Source organism: Agelaius phoeniceus, chromosome 12 (assembly GCF_051311805.1).
Source record: "Agelaius phoeniceus isolate bAgePho1 chromosome 12, bAgePho1.hap1, whole genome shotgun sequence".
NCBI classification, from domain to species: domain Eukaryota; kingdom Metazoa; phylum Chordata; class Aves; order Passeriformes; family Icteridae; genus Agelaius; species Agelaius phoeniceus.
This window is the reverse complement of record NC_135276.1, coordinates 7,961,400-7,975,833: the sequence shown is the minus strand read 5'-3', so window position 1 is coordinate 7,975,833 and position 14,434 is coordinate 7,961,400. Positions and strand designations below refer to the sequence as shown.

Below are 14,434 nucleotides of genomic sequence, written 5' to 3'. Positions count from 1 at the left end.
TTAATTTGTGAAATAACCAGAAAATTGCAAATAAAAGTAACTGGATTCATAAAGAAATAGTATTTTTAAATGGATATAGTTTGTAAAATCTTTTAAAAGTTGCAGTGTGTGTAATCTGCCAATGAAATTGAAACCCCACTGATTTCAGGTGTGGCATTATGAAACTCTGATAAGGTTAGGAGTGCCCACTTACCATTCTTTTTCACATCCTTCTCATATCACTGAAAAAGTGTTATCAAATGCTGAGAACAATAACTGCCCTGCATGGCACTGAATTTATCAAAGGGAAATGGTACCTGCTCAAGTAAATTCACCAAATACATACAACAGCAGCTTTGAGTTTAAAGCTTCACCATTTAAACCTTAACTTACAAAAACCTCATCACACACACACAGCTAGATCTTTATTTTAGGCAAAAAAATGAACTTGGCAGAACAGTTTCAATTGTGTCTTTACAGAAGAAGAAGGCACACCTGCACATTTCCCTGCCTACAAACTTGCCTTGTGAGTGCCTTGAAACCCAATGTGAGCAACTGGCTAGCACACTCAGCACCCACAGCTCTTGGTGCTTACAGTAACAATGCAGCTGGCACATCAGCCCAGCCCAGCAGCACTGCTGGCTGCCCACTGCAGGCCTGCCTGAGCTCCTAACGTGTTCCTGTCATTTAAAGCAACACACACATCACTAGGAGGTTTCTTATTAAGATTTTAATGAAAACAGAGGACAAGCTGTACAGACTCAGTCCAGAAACCAATGCTCAAAGGACAACCTGGGACTCATATACAACTGGCAGATTCAGCTCCCCATTTTTAATGTCCCACCCTCCCATTCCAGGGCACAGGAGCCTGGTGAAAACTTAATTGAAAGTGTTCACAGATTGTTTTCCTGTTACTTGAAATCTTGTTTAAGAATTTGCTTCCCCTCTTACATAAAAAGATAACTCAAGAATTACAATAAAAAAGTGACAAAGTACAGACTGAATCTTTTGAGTTCACAGTAATGTACCCCCTTATAAAACTTTCCTTTGCAGGGCTGAAACAAACAACAGGTAAAATTCTTCAAAGTGCCCCAGCTACTTTGGCACCTTACCTGTCATTCACAGGGAAAAAAATTAAAGCACTTAAACAAATAGAATTAAGTCTCATAAATAAAACAAAATGACTTTGAAAATTTTCACAAGTGACACATTAGCCTAAGAGCAGCATGATTCCCTTCAGCAATTTGAATTAGTCCTAGTGTAGAGCAATCCAAAATTTCATAGCAAGTCTGTGTCAGGATAATGCAGTAATCTAATACTATCCTTACAAATCCACACAAATCAAAAATTGTAACAATAATGATAAAAATTTAAAAACCTCCAAACACCAAAACCTAACATCCCAAACTTAGATCAGCATATATTTATAATAAGTACTGAACTGATAACTAGCAATTGTTGAAGATTCACAACTATGGGAGTAAAATGCATTCCAGCACAAAAATCCTGCTCTGGAGGGGATTATTCTCCATATGTTAGTTGTGCTTTTAACTCATTGGTGAGGTAAGTGGTCAGCACTCCTAATACCTTTTCTGTAAGAGCAGAATTTGACATTACAAGAGCAATCAGCTGAGCAGCATCAGTCCAGTCTAAGTTCTTGACAACAGCCATGGCTTCAGCACAGAGCTTCTGCTTCTCAGCAGCAGGCAATTCCATTAAAACCTGAGGGACTGACTTGAACTGTCCAGAAGTCATCCATCCAAGCAATCCACCCAGTGCTCCTCCTGGTAAACACAGTGAATCATCAGTCTTTTTCAGTTAATGTGAAAGCCTGGAATTCCCTCCTCAGCCTTCACCAACCATGTTCCCATTGTGATTAGAAATCAAGATAGAGTTGTTATCTGTGTCTGCTTTAACCACGTTTATACAGTTTTCAAAGCATCAAAAAGGATTTTAAAAGCTCTTTACATCCACAGCAACCATAAAGAAACTGTTTATACAATCAACACTGATACCTTCAAGCTTAGAAACCAGAACCAAAACAGTCCCTGGGACACTCTCCTAGGGTAAGCTCTACTGCACAGTAAAACCTTGCCCAAGGAAAACACCAGACCAACAACTGCCCCAGCAGTGTCATAGTCTCTCACTAGATACTCCCAGAGTAGTCAGAGCTTTCAGTCCTTTAAGAGTCACACACTGCAGTGTCCAACACACCTGAAACCCACCCCTGCAGGTGCTCAGAGACCAAGCCCATCAGACACATCCAGCCTCTCATCTACCATGTGGACAAGACATGCTGGGCTAAGTGGAAGGTGCCAGGCTATCAGGATAACAGCAGAGGGATGGATCATCTCCAGCTGATGTGCCTGTGGCTGCTGAGAAAGCAGCCCAGCAACCCTGCAGGGCTCCCCTCCAGCAGCAGTGTGAGTGCAGCACAGCAATCCACAGGACAGCACTGCCTGGAGCACACACGGCCTGGGATGGACAGACAGATGGAATGAAGGCAGGAAGGACAGAGAGAGAGAGAACCCTCCTAATGGAGAGGTGGCAGAACTGACCCTGCCACCAAAACTGCCACCCCCAGAGACTGCTCCTAAAAAGTCATCTAGGCACTCAAAGGGATGCAGTTTGCAGCTTTAACTCAGTTAGCAATTTTTCCCCATGATAGCACAGAAATACTTGAAAGCCTCTGATGGCTGAATTCATCTTCAAGGGAGTTTTATGAGAACATCAATAACTGATTTAGGGGCACTTAATTCAAAAGCCACTAGAAGCATTGATGTCTAAGATTTAACCTAACAAAAGCACACTCACCTACAGCAATTCCAGGAGGGCCTCCCAGCATGCCCCCCACAAAGGCAGATGCCCCTGTGAGCATGGCTCCCCGGCCAGAATTGGCAACAGCAGCTTTCATGCCCTTCACCTTGGCAACGTGGCTGAGCAGCGCCATCACATCATCAACGCGCAGCGGCATCCCGGCGTCCCCAAATCCTGCAAGAGATGTTTGTGTTGTCTTTTGGTCACTGCAGCTGAGACTAAACCTAAGTGCTAAATGAACCTGGGGGGAAGATAAGCCTAGTGGTCAAAGACAAACACAGGAAATACTAACTGCTTTCTCTTTTGATTCCCAGAAAACCACCCCGTGCAGCATGTGCTGAAGGTTACTGAAAATGCCAATGAGATCTCACGTTAGACCAGAAAAAAAATGTGTTTATAACAAATTGAGAGATTCTACAGAATCAAATTCTTCAGTACATTGCTGTTGGCCAGAGCAATTCCCATGTGTGTGCAGCATTACACATAGCTCTGGGAAAAAGCCAGAGCTTCACTCTACCACAACTAGCAGATTATAACTGACTAATCTGTCAGGTATCTTCTCATTGTCCTAATTTTTACCACAAATCTGTCAATTACTTTCACGTATCAGTTATTCTGCCTGTTTGGTTACATGTTTAAACACTTGCATGCTGATTTCTGAAGGCAGGAGGCTGTCTGTTGAAACCAAGAAGTGCCTGAGAAGTGCTGGAGGAGAGACCTGGTACTGGGACATTTAGTGCTCAGCTGCTCTGGAGCCAGGCCAGCAGAAAGGTAGGGCTGGATGGATTAAGGCAGTCAGGACTCAGAGCACAGATGCCAGCAGAGTCTCACAAAGGAGCAAGCAGAGACACAGGACCCCAGCTGGTGAAATGCTGTCCCATGTCCTCAGCAAGGAACAGAGACCTGTCCCTGAGAACAAGCACTCTGAGCTCAAAACTTCTCCACCTCAGTCACTTGCTGCTGCTGCTGCTCACTATATAAATTCTTCCCACTCTGCACACCAGCTGAGGAAAGGGCTTCCAGGGATAATTAAAAACAAACCAAGAAGTATTCAATGGGATTAAAAATAAAAGCACATCTACACAAGCTGCAGATTTCTCGTTGTACATGTAATGTCAGCAATATAGAACTGATGAACATTTGGGGTTCTTTCAGAGCCTAGAAAACCTCTTATCCCAGTGTGTGTGCAATACTTTCTCAGCCCAGGCCAAGCTGTTTCAGAGTCCTTCCTGAACACATCTCCTCAGTGCAAAGTTAATGTGCAGTGGTATCATATTATTTTTCATATTAAAAAATAACTACTGCAACAGAGAAAGCTTTCTTCTGCACTAAAATGGCTGACTGCAAATCATCCATGGCACTGCAGGATCCAAGCACTGCTGACCCTCAAGAAAGGTCTGTCTTTTGGGAAGGGACCACATATGCTCCATAGTTGCAAAGAGGCACAGCAGGAAATTCATCAAGTAGTTGATTTCTCTCACTACTTCATTCATCTTTGTGCCAGTCTCAAGGAAACATCCAAGTTCATAATTTTACCACTGCTCCTTTTGGGTTCTTGGCAGGCTGCTGACCCAGCAGTGGCTCAGAGTGGCAGAGTGTGCTGGTCAGTGACAGCAGAGCCACACACTCTGCTCCCAGAGTCACAGATTATCTCATTCCATAGGGCTCAAGCTCCAAGTCATGAACAAATGGCTGCTCTGCCTGTCCTAGAGCAGTGGGGAAAAGCCCCCAAAATATACTACTGTTACAGCTGCCATTGCCATGCCTGGAAAGAGAGACAATTAAGTGTTTGTTTTCAACTTTCTAACCAAAGGTGAGCTGCTTTCCACTCAGAGTGCCATTCACAGCAGCCCCCAGCAGGCTGAAATGCTGCAGGATTCACTCCCTCCTCTCAGACACTGATTTGTGCTTGTGCTTCACCTCTGTGCCACGTCCCAGACTAATCCAAAGTGCTGAAAACAATTTGCATCTCCTGTCTGGGCTAAATTCAGTCCATGTCTCACACAAAGCCCTCCAGGATGAAGGCTCTGCAGCACAGGTGGGACAACACACCTTGGAGAGCTGACAACCCAGGGCTCTCCCTGATGGTAAGATAATCAGCTTTGCCCCCTCAAACTGAGGAAGTGCTACAATTCCCTAAAGCAATCCAGTTGTACCAGATGATGTACCAATGATGCTTTGTGAGCAGACATGCCCACAGCTGAAGCACCAGGTTGCAGCACTGGGTTGAAGCTGGCTGCCCAAAGTCACCTGCACTGCCATCCTCCACAGGGCCAATACTGCAAGGTGTCCTCACAGTGACATGGCAAAGGTGACCAGCTACCTTTGCTTTCTCTGGATGAACAAAACACTCCTTAATAACTACCTTAAAGAGCAGTTGACCTACAGTTAAAAAATAGCCAGGCCATAAAGTAAGTGGTCATCACACTGCTGCCTGGTGGGGTACAAATTTGTAGCAAGGCAAATTTGGAACTCATCAACCACCCTCAATATAAAACAGAAACTTGCTGGGACTCCAGAAACTGAAACTAGTTTTTTCATACTAAATTACTGATCATTTCACTCCCGTCACAACTCCCCCAAAGGAAATTTGCACTCGCAAAATTAACATTTATTTGGGCTCTTTTGGCTTGACTGAACAAGGTTCTTGGCACAGCAGAATGGGTCCAGCTTAAATCTGGATGTGAGCATCACACTCAAAATTCTCAAAGACTTCACAAGGAGCACTCATTTTCTCTAAACACTTACAGGTATTTCTATGATCTCTTGTCATATTTACTATAATTTAAGTGCAGCAGAGAATATTAGTGAACACAGTACCTGAGGCACAGCACATGCAAGGTTGGCCTTTTTTTAAACTGTACATACAGAGCACTAGTGGGAGCCACTGAAACATAAACCATGTCCTAACATCCCAGTTTCCTACATTTGGCACACAGAATTATGAATTCAATTAAGAATCAAGATGATCAATCAGGCAATTTTCAGTGAGCACATATTTATTCAACCACACACCCCAGGCCATTAAAGGATATTTTGACAATACACTAACAATTTGCATCACAGAGGCACCACAAAAGTGTTTAACTGCTATTAGGATAAGCAGCCCCTAACAAAAAAACCAATTTCAATAACTGTCAGCAGCCAGCCAGCTCGGTCAGGAAATCAAACAAAAGGCTCATAAAGCTCTGCAGCTCCAAACCTCTAACACCTGACACAGTGGTGACGTCTGTGAGAAGCCACCTGCAAGAATGTGGAGCACAAAGTTGCATCTGACATCAACCTACTGATCAGAATCACAACCAAGCAGAAGAGGAAGATAGGCATGTTGCAGAATGCCAGTGGTGCTACAAAGGAACAAGGATCCTACCCCAGAACAGCACAGAAGGAGCTGTAAACTTTGTGTGTTAGAGGTACAATCACATGATAGCCAAAAACATTTACAAACTCTGATGGTGTAACTGACAAGTAACTTAATGTGCAATTTGTTTCTAGCAACCAATTGTTCCCTACTGAATTCACCCAGACATTAGGAAACACCAAGATTGTAAACAACTGGATCTGGTCTAATGAAGGGATAGAAATGTCAACATCCATAAAACTGTGTGCAGCTTTCAAAGGTGCTAAGTCCCCACAGCTCCTACTGACTTCACGTGGTACTGAGAATCTTCAGCACCTGAAGAAAAAAACAAACCCAAGAGTTACAGAACATGAAGTTGCTGAGAAACCAAGCTCTGTTGTGCAATGTTTTTGTTCTACTGCAGTTTGATGGCTGCTTTCCTTGTGTCTTTGTGGTCCCCAAATACTCATCCCCAGTTTTAGATTCTGTACTTCAGTTGATGCTCCCTTGCTCACTTTCAGCCCAAGGAGAACAAAGTGAGCAATGCTCCTGCTCTCCCTATCCAAAGAGATCATGTTCCAACATCTCAACTTTGAGCCTACAGCCAGCAGGTTTTCTTAAGAAGAAAAATGCCATAGAAAGAATTGAAACAACAACATCATCCCCAACTCACTGAAAGTCCTGCTAATACAAAGAATTGAAGAGGGTTTCCAGTAAACTCAGTGGTGTGAACCTCATTTCAGCTGTTCCCAGGCTAACATTCCCATCTCATCAGCCTACTTCCCCCTTCACCAAATGATGACTTCAGACAAGCAAAAGCCCTTCTAGCCCTGCACTCACTATCCCCCTGAGAGAAAAATGAGCCTGTTCCCCAATGCCACACAGCAGACATTGCCAGCAGCACCCAGCAGCCTGCCCCACCATGGAGCTGTCCCCACTGCTCCTTGCAGCTTCTCATGGAGGGAACTGAGGGAACATCTCTGCCACGTACACAGCACAAAACCCCACCCACACAGCACATTCCAGACCCCCTGGGAAGATACAGAGATAAGTGTTCTTACCTGTGCCTGTCCGTATCATGGTGGACACCAGATGGTGATGAACAAGAATGTGAGGTTACAATTTCTTCTCTCTCAACTGTACAGCAACAGCTCTCTATGAACTGCAACCTTTTTTAAGAAATATGAAAACAGCACTGGAGAAAATCCAAACACAAGGTACTCAGACACTGAGACAGACTAAGGAACACAACTTCACAAACAACAGGGTGCAGGACAACATCACCTGATTGACTGAACAGGCCAGAAGTCCATCAATAATCTCAATAACAGCTGGTGGACAGACAGGACTCAAGATACTGAGTCCATCTGCAAAGGAGGACTCTCTCATCAATGGTGCCTTCACATCCTGTGAGCACGAGCAACACCCAGCTCCTAAATCATCACTGTCAGAAAATCACACCTTTACAGCCTGGTCTAGCACTGGGAACCTGCAAAGCAGGGGCCTGTCTGATATAAATCATGACTGACTGTCATGAGCAGCCAGTAAACCTACCAGTTTTGAACCTGCTCTGCATTTACAATTTTCATTTATTTTGCTAAGAAAGGGTTTACTCCTGCTTGGTGGCATAACAGTTAAAATATGCTTACTGCCATTCTCACCTCAGCATTTGGTGCTCTTCTTTCCCAACCATAAGGATTCACTATATCTACAAATATTTACTGTAATAATATGTTACTGACTATATATTTACTCAGAGTTCTTTCAGTTTCAATTATATGAGGAGATGGTAAGAAACTCTTGTATTTGCTAGACAACCTGAATTCAACTGAAATGCACAAAAGAGGATTTTAATATAGTTCTGTAAGTACTGAGGCCTTAAGAGCATTGCTTTTCTTCTGTGTATTTATCAAAGCATGTAATATAATCAAAGCACTTAATAGGTTTATTTAACACAAGAGGTAACAAATTCACTCATTAGATGAACAAACTACTTGTAGGAACCTAGAAGCTGATTTTACAAGGTTCTTAGATGCCTAAAAATGCAGCTAAATATTCAGTGGGAATGATCTCATTCCCCTGAGATAAAAGGAAATTTGGCACCTAACCTCTCTAGGCACTTAGGGTATCCAGCTTACCTGGTCTGCTAAATTACAAAGCATCTGTGAAAGAATGGCCATAACTCCTTTTGCCCTTGAATTTTTATAGACCTCATTCATTGTCCTTCTAATTAATAAACTAAGAGTGATTCTTTCCCCACATTTCCTAGTCAGTTTCTCCATTTTGAAGGCTGTATTCAAAAAAGTTACAGGTTGCTTTCATCAGCTAGCTGATACTGAAGCCAATAATGTGACTTTCAGTTAAGAAAGAGGAAAGAGCTGACACTCAGAAACACAAGTAACAGAGCTGTTCCACTGTAGAGGTACTTAGCATAGCACACAGCAGTGATATCTTCAAAATCTGAACTAAACCTGAAAATTAAAGATGTTTTCCCTGACTCATTGCAAAAACACAGAACTTCATCTCATTAAAATTAATCGACATGTTCTGAATGCTTTAAAATTTATTAAAAATGTTATGACTAAAATAGGCTGAGCAGAAAATGTAATTATAAATCCTTTGAAATAGCCGAAATTTAATTACACTATAGCTATTTCTTTATTTATTTTCCTGTCAATTTCAGGTTTACTGCTGCTGAAACATTGCTCCAGCTGCAATGTGACTTGGAGAAATGAGGAACGAGATGTTCATTGAAAACCCACCTAGGCGCGTTTCTGTGTCACCTGCTCGGGGTGGCCCTGCTTGGGCAGGGTGATCTCAGAGCTCCCTTCCCACCACAATGACTCGGGGATTCCGTGCAGCGCAAGGGGATTTCAGTGCGGCCTGAAGGTCTTTAGGGGCATCAGCGCCGCACCGAACCACGGCCCCAGGTCCAAGTCCAGGTCGAGCTCCGGGCCCGGCCGCAGGCACTGGGGCGGCTCCCCCGGCGCTCCCGCTCCGGGCAGCGCGGCCCCGGCGGCCGCACCCGCGAACCCCGCGGGCCGATAGCGCTGCCGGGCACGGGGCCCTCACGGACAGCGCCAGAGCCGCGCTCCGCCACGCCACACCATTCCTTCCTTCCTTCCTTCTCTCCCTCCGCCCCTCTCTCCCCCGCCTACCTGCGCCGGCAGCGCCCGGCTCTCCGCCGGCCGGGTACGAAACAGCGGTGGCGCCGGAGGAGGGGCCCCGCGGAGCGCCCGGCCCGGCCCGGCCCGCCCTCAGCTCTGCGGCCGCGGAGCGCCCGCTCTGCCCTCAGCTCTGCCGGCCGCGGAGCGCGGGGTCCGGCCCTGCCCTCAGCTCTGCCGGCCGCAGAGCGCCTGGGCGGCGGGGCCCGCGCTCTCCGCCGCGGCCTCGGGCCCTCCCCGCCTGCTCCGCCGCCGAGTGCCGCCCCCGGGCTGGGAGCACGGCCCGGAACGGCCCGGCCGGACGCGGGCGGTGTGCGGGGCACCGCACGCTGTGCCGGGCCCGGAGCAGGCAGCAGGGCGGTCAAAGCGAGGGAAGGCCGGGAGAGCTGGGGTTGTTCAGCCGGGGGAAGAGGAGCTTTGGGGTGACCGCACTGCGGCCTTCCAGTGCCTGAAGGGAACCTGGAGGAAAGATGCGGCAAGGCTGTTTAGTAGAGCATGTAGTGACAGGACAAGGGGGAATGGGTTCACATTGACGCAGAGTCGGTTTAGATTATAGATTAGTGCCAGGAAATTAATTCATGGTGCTAAAGGCTTATGTCCAAAAAGGAGACAGAGGAGTAAGTAAAGCTCTGTAGCTTTTTTTGAATAAAGGGAGAGGCCACGAGGCATTTCCCATGGGGTCTCTGAAATTGCTAGAGGGTGTAGCCTCCTTTTTATCCTGATTTCCCAACTGCATTTCCCCCTCTCTGTCCCCACTGGCTGAAGTACTTGAGAGGTACAGACTTCCCAAATCACCTAATACAGAACCTCTTCTAATGTGTATCCTGCTCTTTCTGTAAGTCCAGGAATTTAGCACAGCCTTGGGTGAGCAGCAGTCTGTGTCAATTAGTGGAATTCTTCTGGAATTCTTGGTTCCCCTCATTGCTTCTTTCACCAGTCAATATCTGGCTTAATCTACCAGCAGGCCCACAGTTTGTTTGTAAAGACACCTCCTTCTCATTGCTTTCATTAGGAAAAAATGTTGGATTGTGGTGAGGCATTGGAATAGGGAAGGACAGGCATTGTGGTTGCCCCATCCTGGAAGTGTCCAAGGCCAGCCTGGATGGGGTTGGAGCAGTCTGGGAGTGTGGAAGGTGTTCCTGCCCTGGCAGGGGGGTGGAACAAGATGTTCCTCAAGGTCTCCTTCTAAGCCAAACCATTCTATGATGCTATGATTGTAGGAACATGCTTGTGGAACACAACATCCCAGTCCCATCTGAGCTGGGATAAAGGAGGAAAGGGGCTGCCTGCCACAGAATGGTGCCTGGCCCTACTCTGAGAATGTAATCTCAGAATATTTTTGCATGCTTGTCATCCAGGTTTATCTCAGCCACCAGCTCAGTAAAATGCAGTGTGCTAGTCTGATAGAGCACCAGGAGCAATCAAATGAGCATTAAAACAGCTGTGTCACATATGGCTCCTGAAATATCACACTGGCTCCTAACACCAGTACAGTCTTGGAAAAGTTACTGCCAAATGTTAAAAATGCTGCCATTTCCTCAAGAATGGTTTAATAACAGAGGTTTTTGGCTTTGTAAACTAAGCCTTCATTATTGTTTCATTTCTGATTTAAGATAAACCATCTCCCCTCAGTTCCTTATTCAGAAATCAAAAATGCAGGATGAGAAAATGAAGGAGAAATATAACTCACAATTTTTGTCCCTTTCTTGCAGCTGCACTGGGGACTTCTTAACCTCCCCATGCTTTATATGATCACATAAAATAACTCTCTGTGTAACAACTCAAAATGTTACAGGTCTACTGATGCTCTTGATTTTTATGATTTGGATGTAAAACACAAATGTAATTCCTAAAATGAGCAAAGAACCTAAATGCCATGTACATTTTAAAAAGTTACACCCCAAAATCCAGCTGCAAGCAGCTTTCCAAGGGGCAAAATTAAAAGCAATGAAGTCTGCCAACCCTCAAAGGAGGGAATTTTTATCACTATGCCAAACTGAATCATTACCTTACTACTCCAGGTAAAAATACACATGGGTTATTAGGGCTACATCAGTGGGTATTTACTAGGTCTGGTTTTTAGTATGGTGGAAATTACTAAAATCAAGATGTAAGATAACTTTGTAGTATATATCTTATACTGCTGCAATTGCAGTACAGCCTTATGCAATCGCTGACTCAGCGAGAATCTGGTCCTTACAGGAATCTGGTTCTTTATGGGAATCTGGTTAGCAGGAAGCTGGTTAGCCCTGGGGAAATGACTTCTTTTTCCCATGGAAAATTGCCTCTGTTTGCAGCCACTTGCACTGGCAGACCGTGTGGTGCCAAGCGAGAAATTTGCTTGGATTTCTCCAATTTCTTTGCTGGATTTCTCCAAAACTAAAGCTGCCAGCAAGTAGGACCCTGCACGTCCTTAGAGCCCCAAACACCACATCTGTGCTGATACCCAGACCCTGAAGAAAAGACTTCTTTTTCCCATGGAAAATTGCCTCTGTTTGCGGCTAGCTGCCCTGTAGACAGTGGAGTGCCAGGTGAGAAATTTGCAAACTTTCCTGGATTTCTTCAGAACTAAAGCTGCCAGCAACTGGGACCCTGCAATCTGATTATTTGAGGGAATCTGGTTCTTTGAGGGAACCTGGTTCTTCAGAACTAAAGCTGCCAGCAACTGGGACCCTGCAATCTGATTATTTGAGGGAATCTGGTTCTTTGAGGGAATCTGGTTCTTTAAGGGAATCTGACTAATGGGAATCTGGTTCTTTGAGGGAATCTGGTAAATGGGAATCTGGTTCGTTAAAGGAATCTGGTTAACGGGAATCTGCTTCTTTGAGGGAACCTGATTCTTTAAGGGAATCTGACTAATGGGAATCTGGTTCTTTACAGGCATCTGGTTAACGGGAGTCTGGTTCTTGCATGCTCTGGGTTAAGATACGATTGTGTCCGCGGTTCCCAGCCAGGATGTGATGGAGTCAGCCTGTTCCTCCCCTGGCTGAGCACTCACCCATGCCCGTGTGTCAGCCCAGCTCTCACTCGGTGGGCTCGGGCTGGATCCCGGCGCTGGTTCGCTTTTCCGCGCCCGGGTCCCGCTGCCCGGCGGCTCCACCTGGCGGCAGCCGCAGCTCGGCGGAGCCCGCAGCTCCTCTCACGGAGCCGGGGAAGCCGCGGCTCCGCGCCTGCCCCTCGGGAAGGGCCTCTTGAGCACATGCAGGGACAGCTTTGCTCCGGGGACAGACGTTCGTGTGCTTTTTAATTCTGGGAGCTGGTGGAGTGAAAGCAGCTCAAGGCAGCCCTGCTGCACATCCGATCCTGTCAATAATCTCACTGTATTCTCTGTCTATTTAGGGACTGGAACATCTCTCTTAGGAAGAAAGGCTGAGGGAATCGGGCCTGCTCAGTCCAGAGAAGTGACCTCATCCCTGTCAGTGTCCGAAGGGAGGTGTCAGAGCACGGACCAGGCTCTCAGCAATGGAAAAAGAGAAACAGGAACTGATGAGGAAGAACTTTCCTGTGCAGTGACCGAGCACTGAACAGGCTGCCCACAGAGAGTGTGGGTCTCCCTCACTGGGGACATTCCACAACAATCCTGGACACAATCCTGGGCCATGTGCTCTGGGATGGCCCTGCTGGAGCAGGGAGTGGGCCACTGTGTTCCCTTCCAACCTGACCCATTCTGTGATTCACTGCAGTGAGCTGGGCTCTTAATAAATACTAGATGTCATTGCTTTTCCCCCATCCCTTTTATCAGCATTGATTCACTCTTTCATTTCCTGTATCAGGATGTTTTATATCTTTTCCCTCTTCAGGTTACTAGGATCTCCATGCTTTTAAAAATCAAGATAAAAGCCACCCTTTTACCCCCAAAAATCCTCATTATGTGTCAAAAGCAGGCATCAGAAATCAACCACAGCAGTGGTGCACTGGCATTCTGGTTTGAAGAGCCTCCTGGCAGATTTCTGTCAAGGGCTTCCCTAACATGCAGCAGAACCCAAAATGACTGCAAGCCCTTCACCGTGTCCTCAGCCTCACGTTTGCACAGCTTTTGACATACTAAGAGATAGGCCAAGGGGCACCACAAATGGTTTCAGCCGCAGAGGGTCTGTTGCTACCAAAACAATGATTCATTCTGGCTTGCAGCCTGTCCTTTAGTACATCTTGGGAAAATGCTCATAGGAAGCAGGCTCAGTCTGGAGAAACTGTCCAGAGACACCTGATCCAATTATCTGAAACACCTATTACCTTCACAGGAAACCCTGACATATTTTTTTCCAAAGATGAGACACTTAATCTTGTTGCACAGAAAAAAGGTTGTTTCTCTGCATTTAATTCTATGCTAGAGAATCCCAGAGAAAACATGAGGATTAGGCAACTGTATGTGACAAAATTAGTTTCATCATTTCATCTAGTTGCACTGTTTTTTTTTCCTTAAAACCTTGGAATTTTTTATCATCACAACAGCAGGACAAAGAACCATTCCAAACTTGAGGCATGCATGAAGTAATATTGATCTGTTTGTCTAAGTTTGCAAAGCACCTAAAAATACTCTCCAAGTTTTCCTTTAGTGTCAATGCATTGCTTGGATATGGGTGAGGATGGTTTAATTTAATGTTCGATCAAAGCAAAGAGAAAAGAAGAAAAAGGAAGAAATATTGTGCGTTCTCCAGAACATGTGGTGGGAGTGGGCCACAGAGAAGAAAGGGGATGGAGGATGTAGCAAAGCAAGTTTCTAATCACATCCCAGTTTGGGAGGGTATGAGATTCCTGTTGTTTCCCCCCAAAGGCTGGAAAACCCTGTGCTGCAGTGATGAAAAGCTGCTTTGCTTATCCCTGACTCTGCTGTCTCGGGCTCCAGAAAACTTCCATCTCTCCCTAGCTACTGTAATACCCTGGTATGTGTGCTCTTACAGGGGCACAGCAATCACAGCAGCTGTTCTGGAAGAGTCTGCCACTTCTGCTTCATATTACAGCAAACATTTGAACCTTCCCTTCTTGACAACACAACAGTTTTATAACTTCTGAGCTCCTCATATTATAGTCAGGATTGCCAGGAGAACAGTGAGCCTTCACAGGATCAAACAAGGCACAACTATCAAAAAAGAAAATGAATGTGGAAGTAATGCTACAGCATTTAAATCCTTAA

At 45.7% G+C, this 14,434-nt stretch overlaps 1 protein-coding gene across 3 annotated transcripts; it reads right to left on the bottom strand.

Annotated features, from left to right (window-relative positions):
- Nucleotides 1–694: 694 nt before the first annotated feature.
- On the bottom strand, nucleotides 695–9,581 carry C12H19orf12 (chromosome 12 C19orf12 homolog). 3 transcript variants are annotated; one of them, XM_077184999.1, is made up of 4 exons: nucleotides 9,295–9,581; nucleotides 7,198–7,331; nucleotides 2,794–2,970; nucleotides 695–1,763 (listed from the first exon to the last, which is right to left on the bottom strand). In XM_077184999.1, the coding sequence occupies exons 2-4, from the start codon at nucleotides 7,214–7,216 to the stop codon at nucleotides 1,501–1,503; spliced, it is 459 nt and encodes a 152-aa protein (XP_077041114.1). In that variant the 5' UTR covers nucleotides 7,217–7,331; nucleotides 9,295–9,581; the 3' UTR covers nucleotides 695–1,500. The 3 variants fall into 3 exon arrangements, with proteins under 3 accessions (XP_077041114.1, XP_054496692.1, XP_054496693.1); XM_054640717.2 differs by having other exon boundaries at nucleotides 7,198–7,305; nucleotides 9,295–9,580; XM_054640718.2 differs by lacking the exon at nucleotides 9,295–9,581 and adding an exon at nucleotides 8,899–9,245 and having other exon boundaries at nucleotides 7,198–7,305.
- Between the last annotated feature and the right edge of the window lie 4,853 nt (nucleotides 9,582–14,434).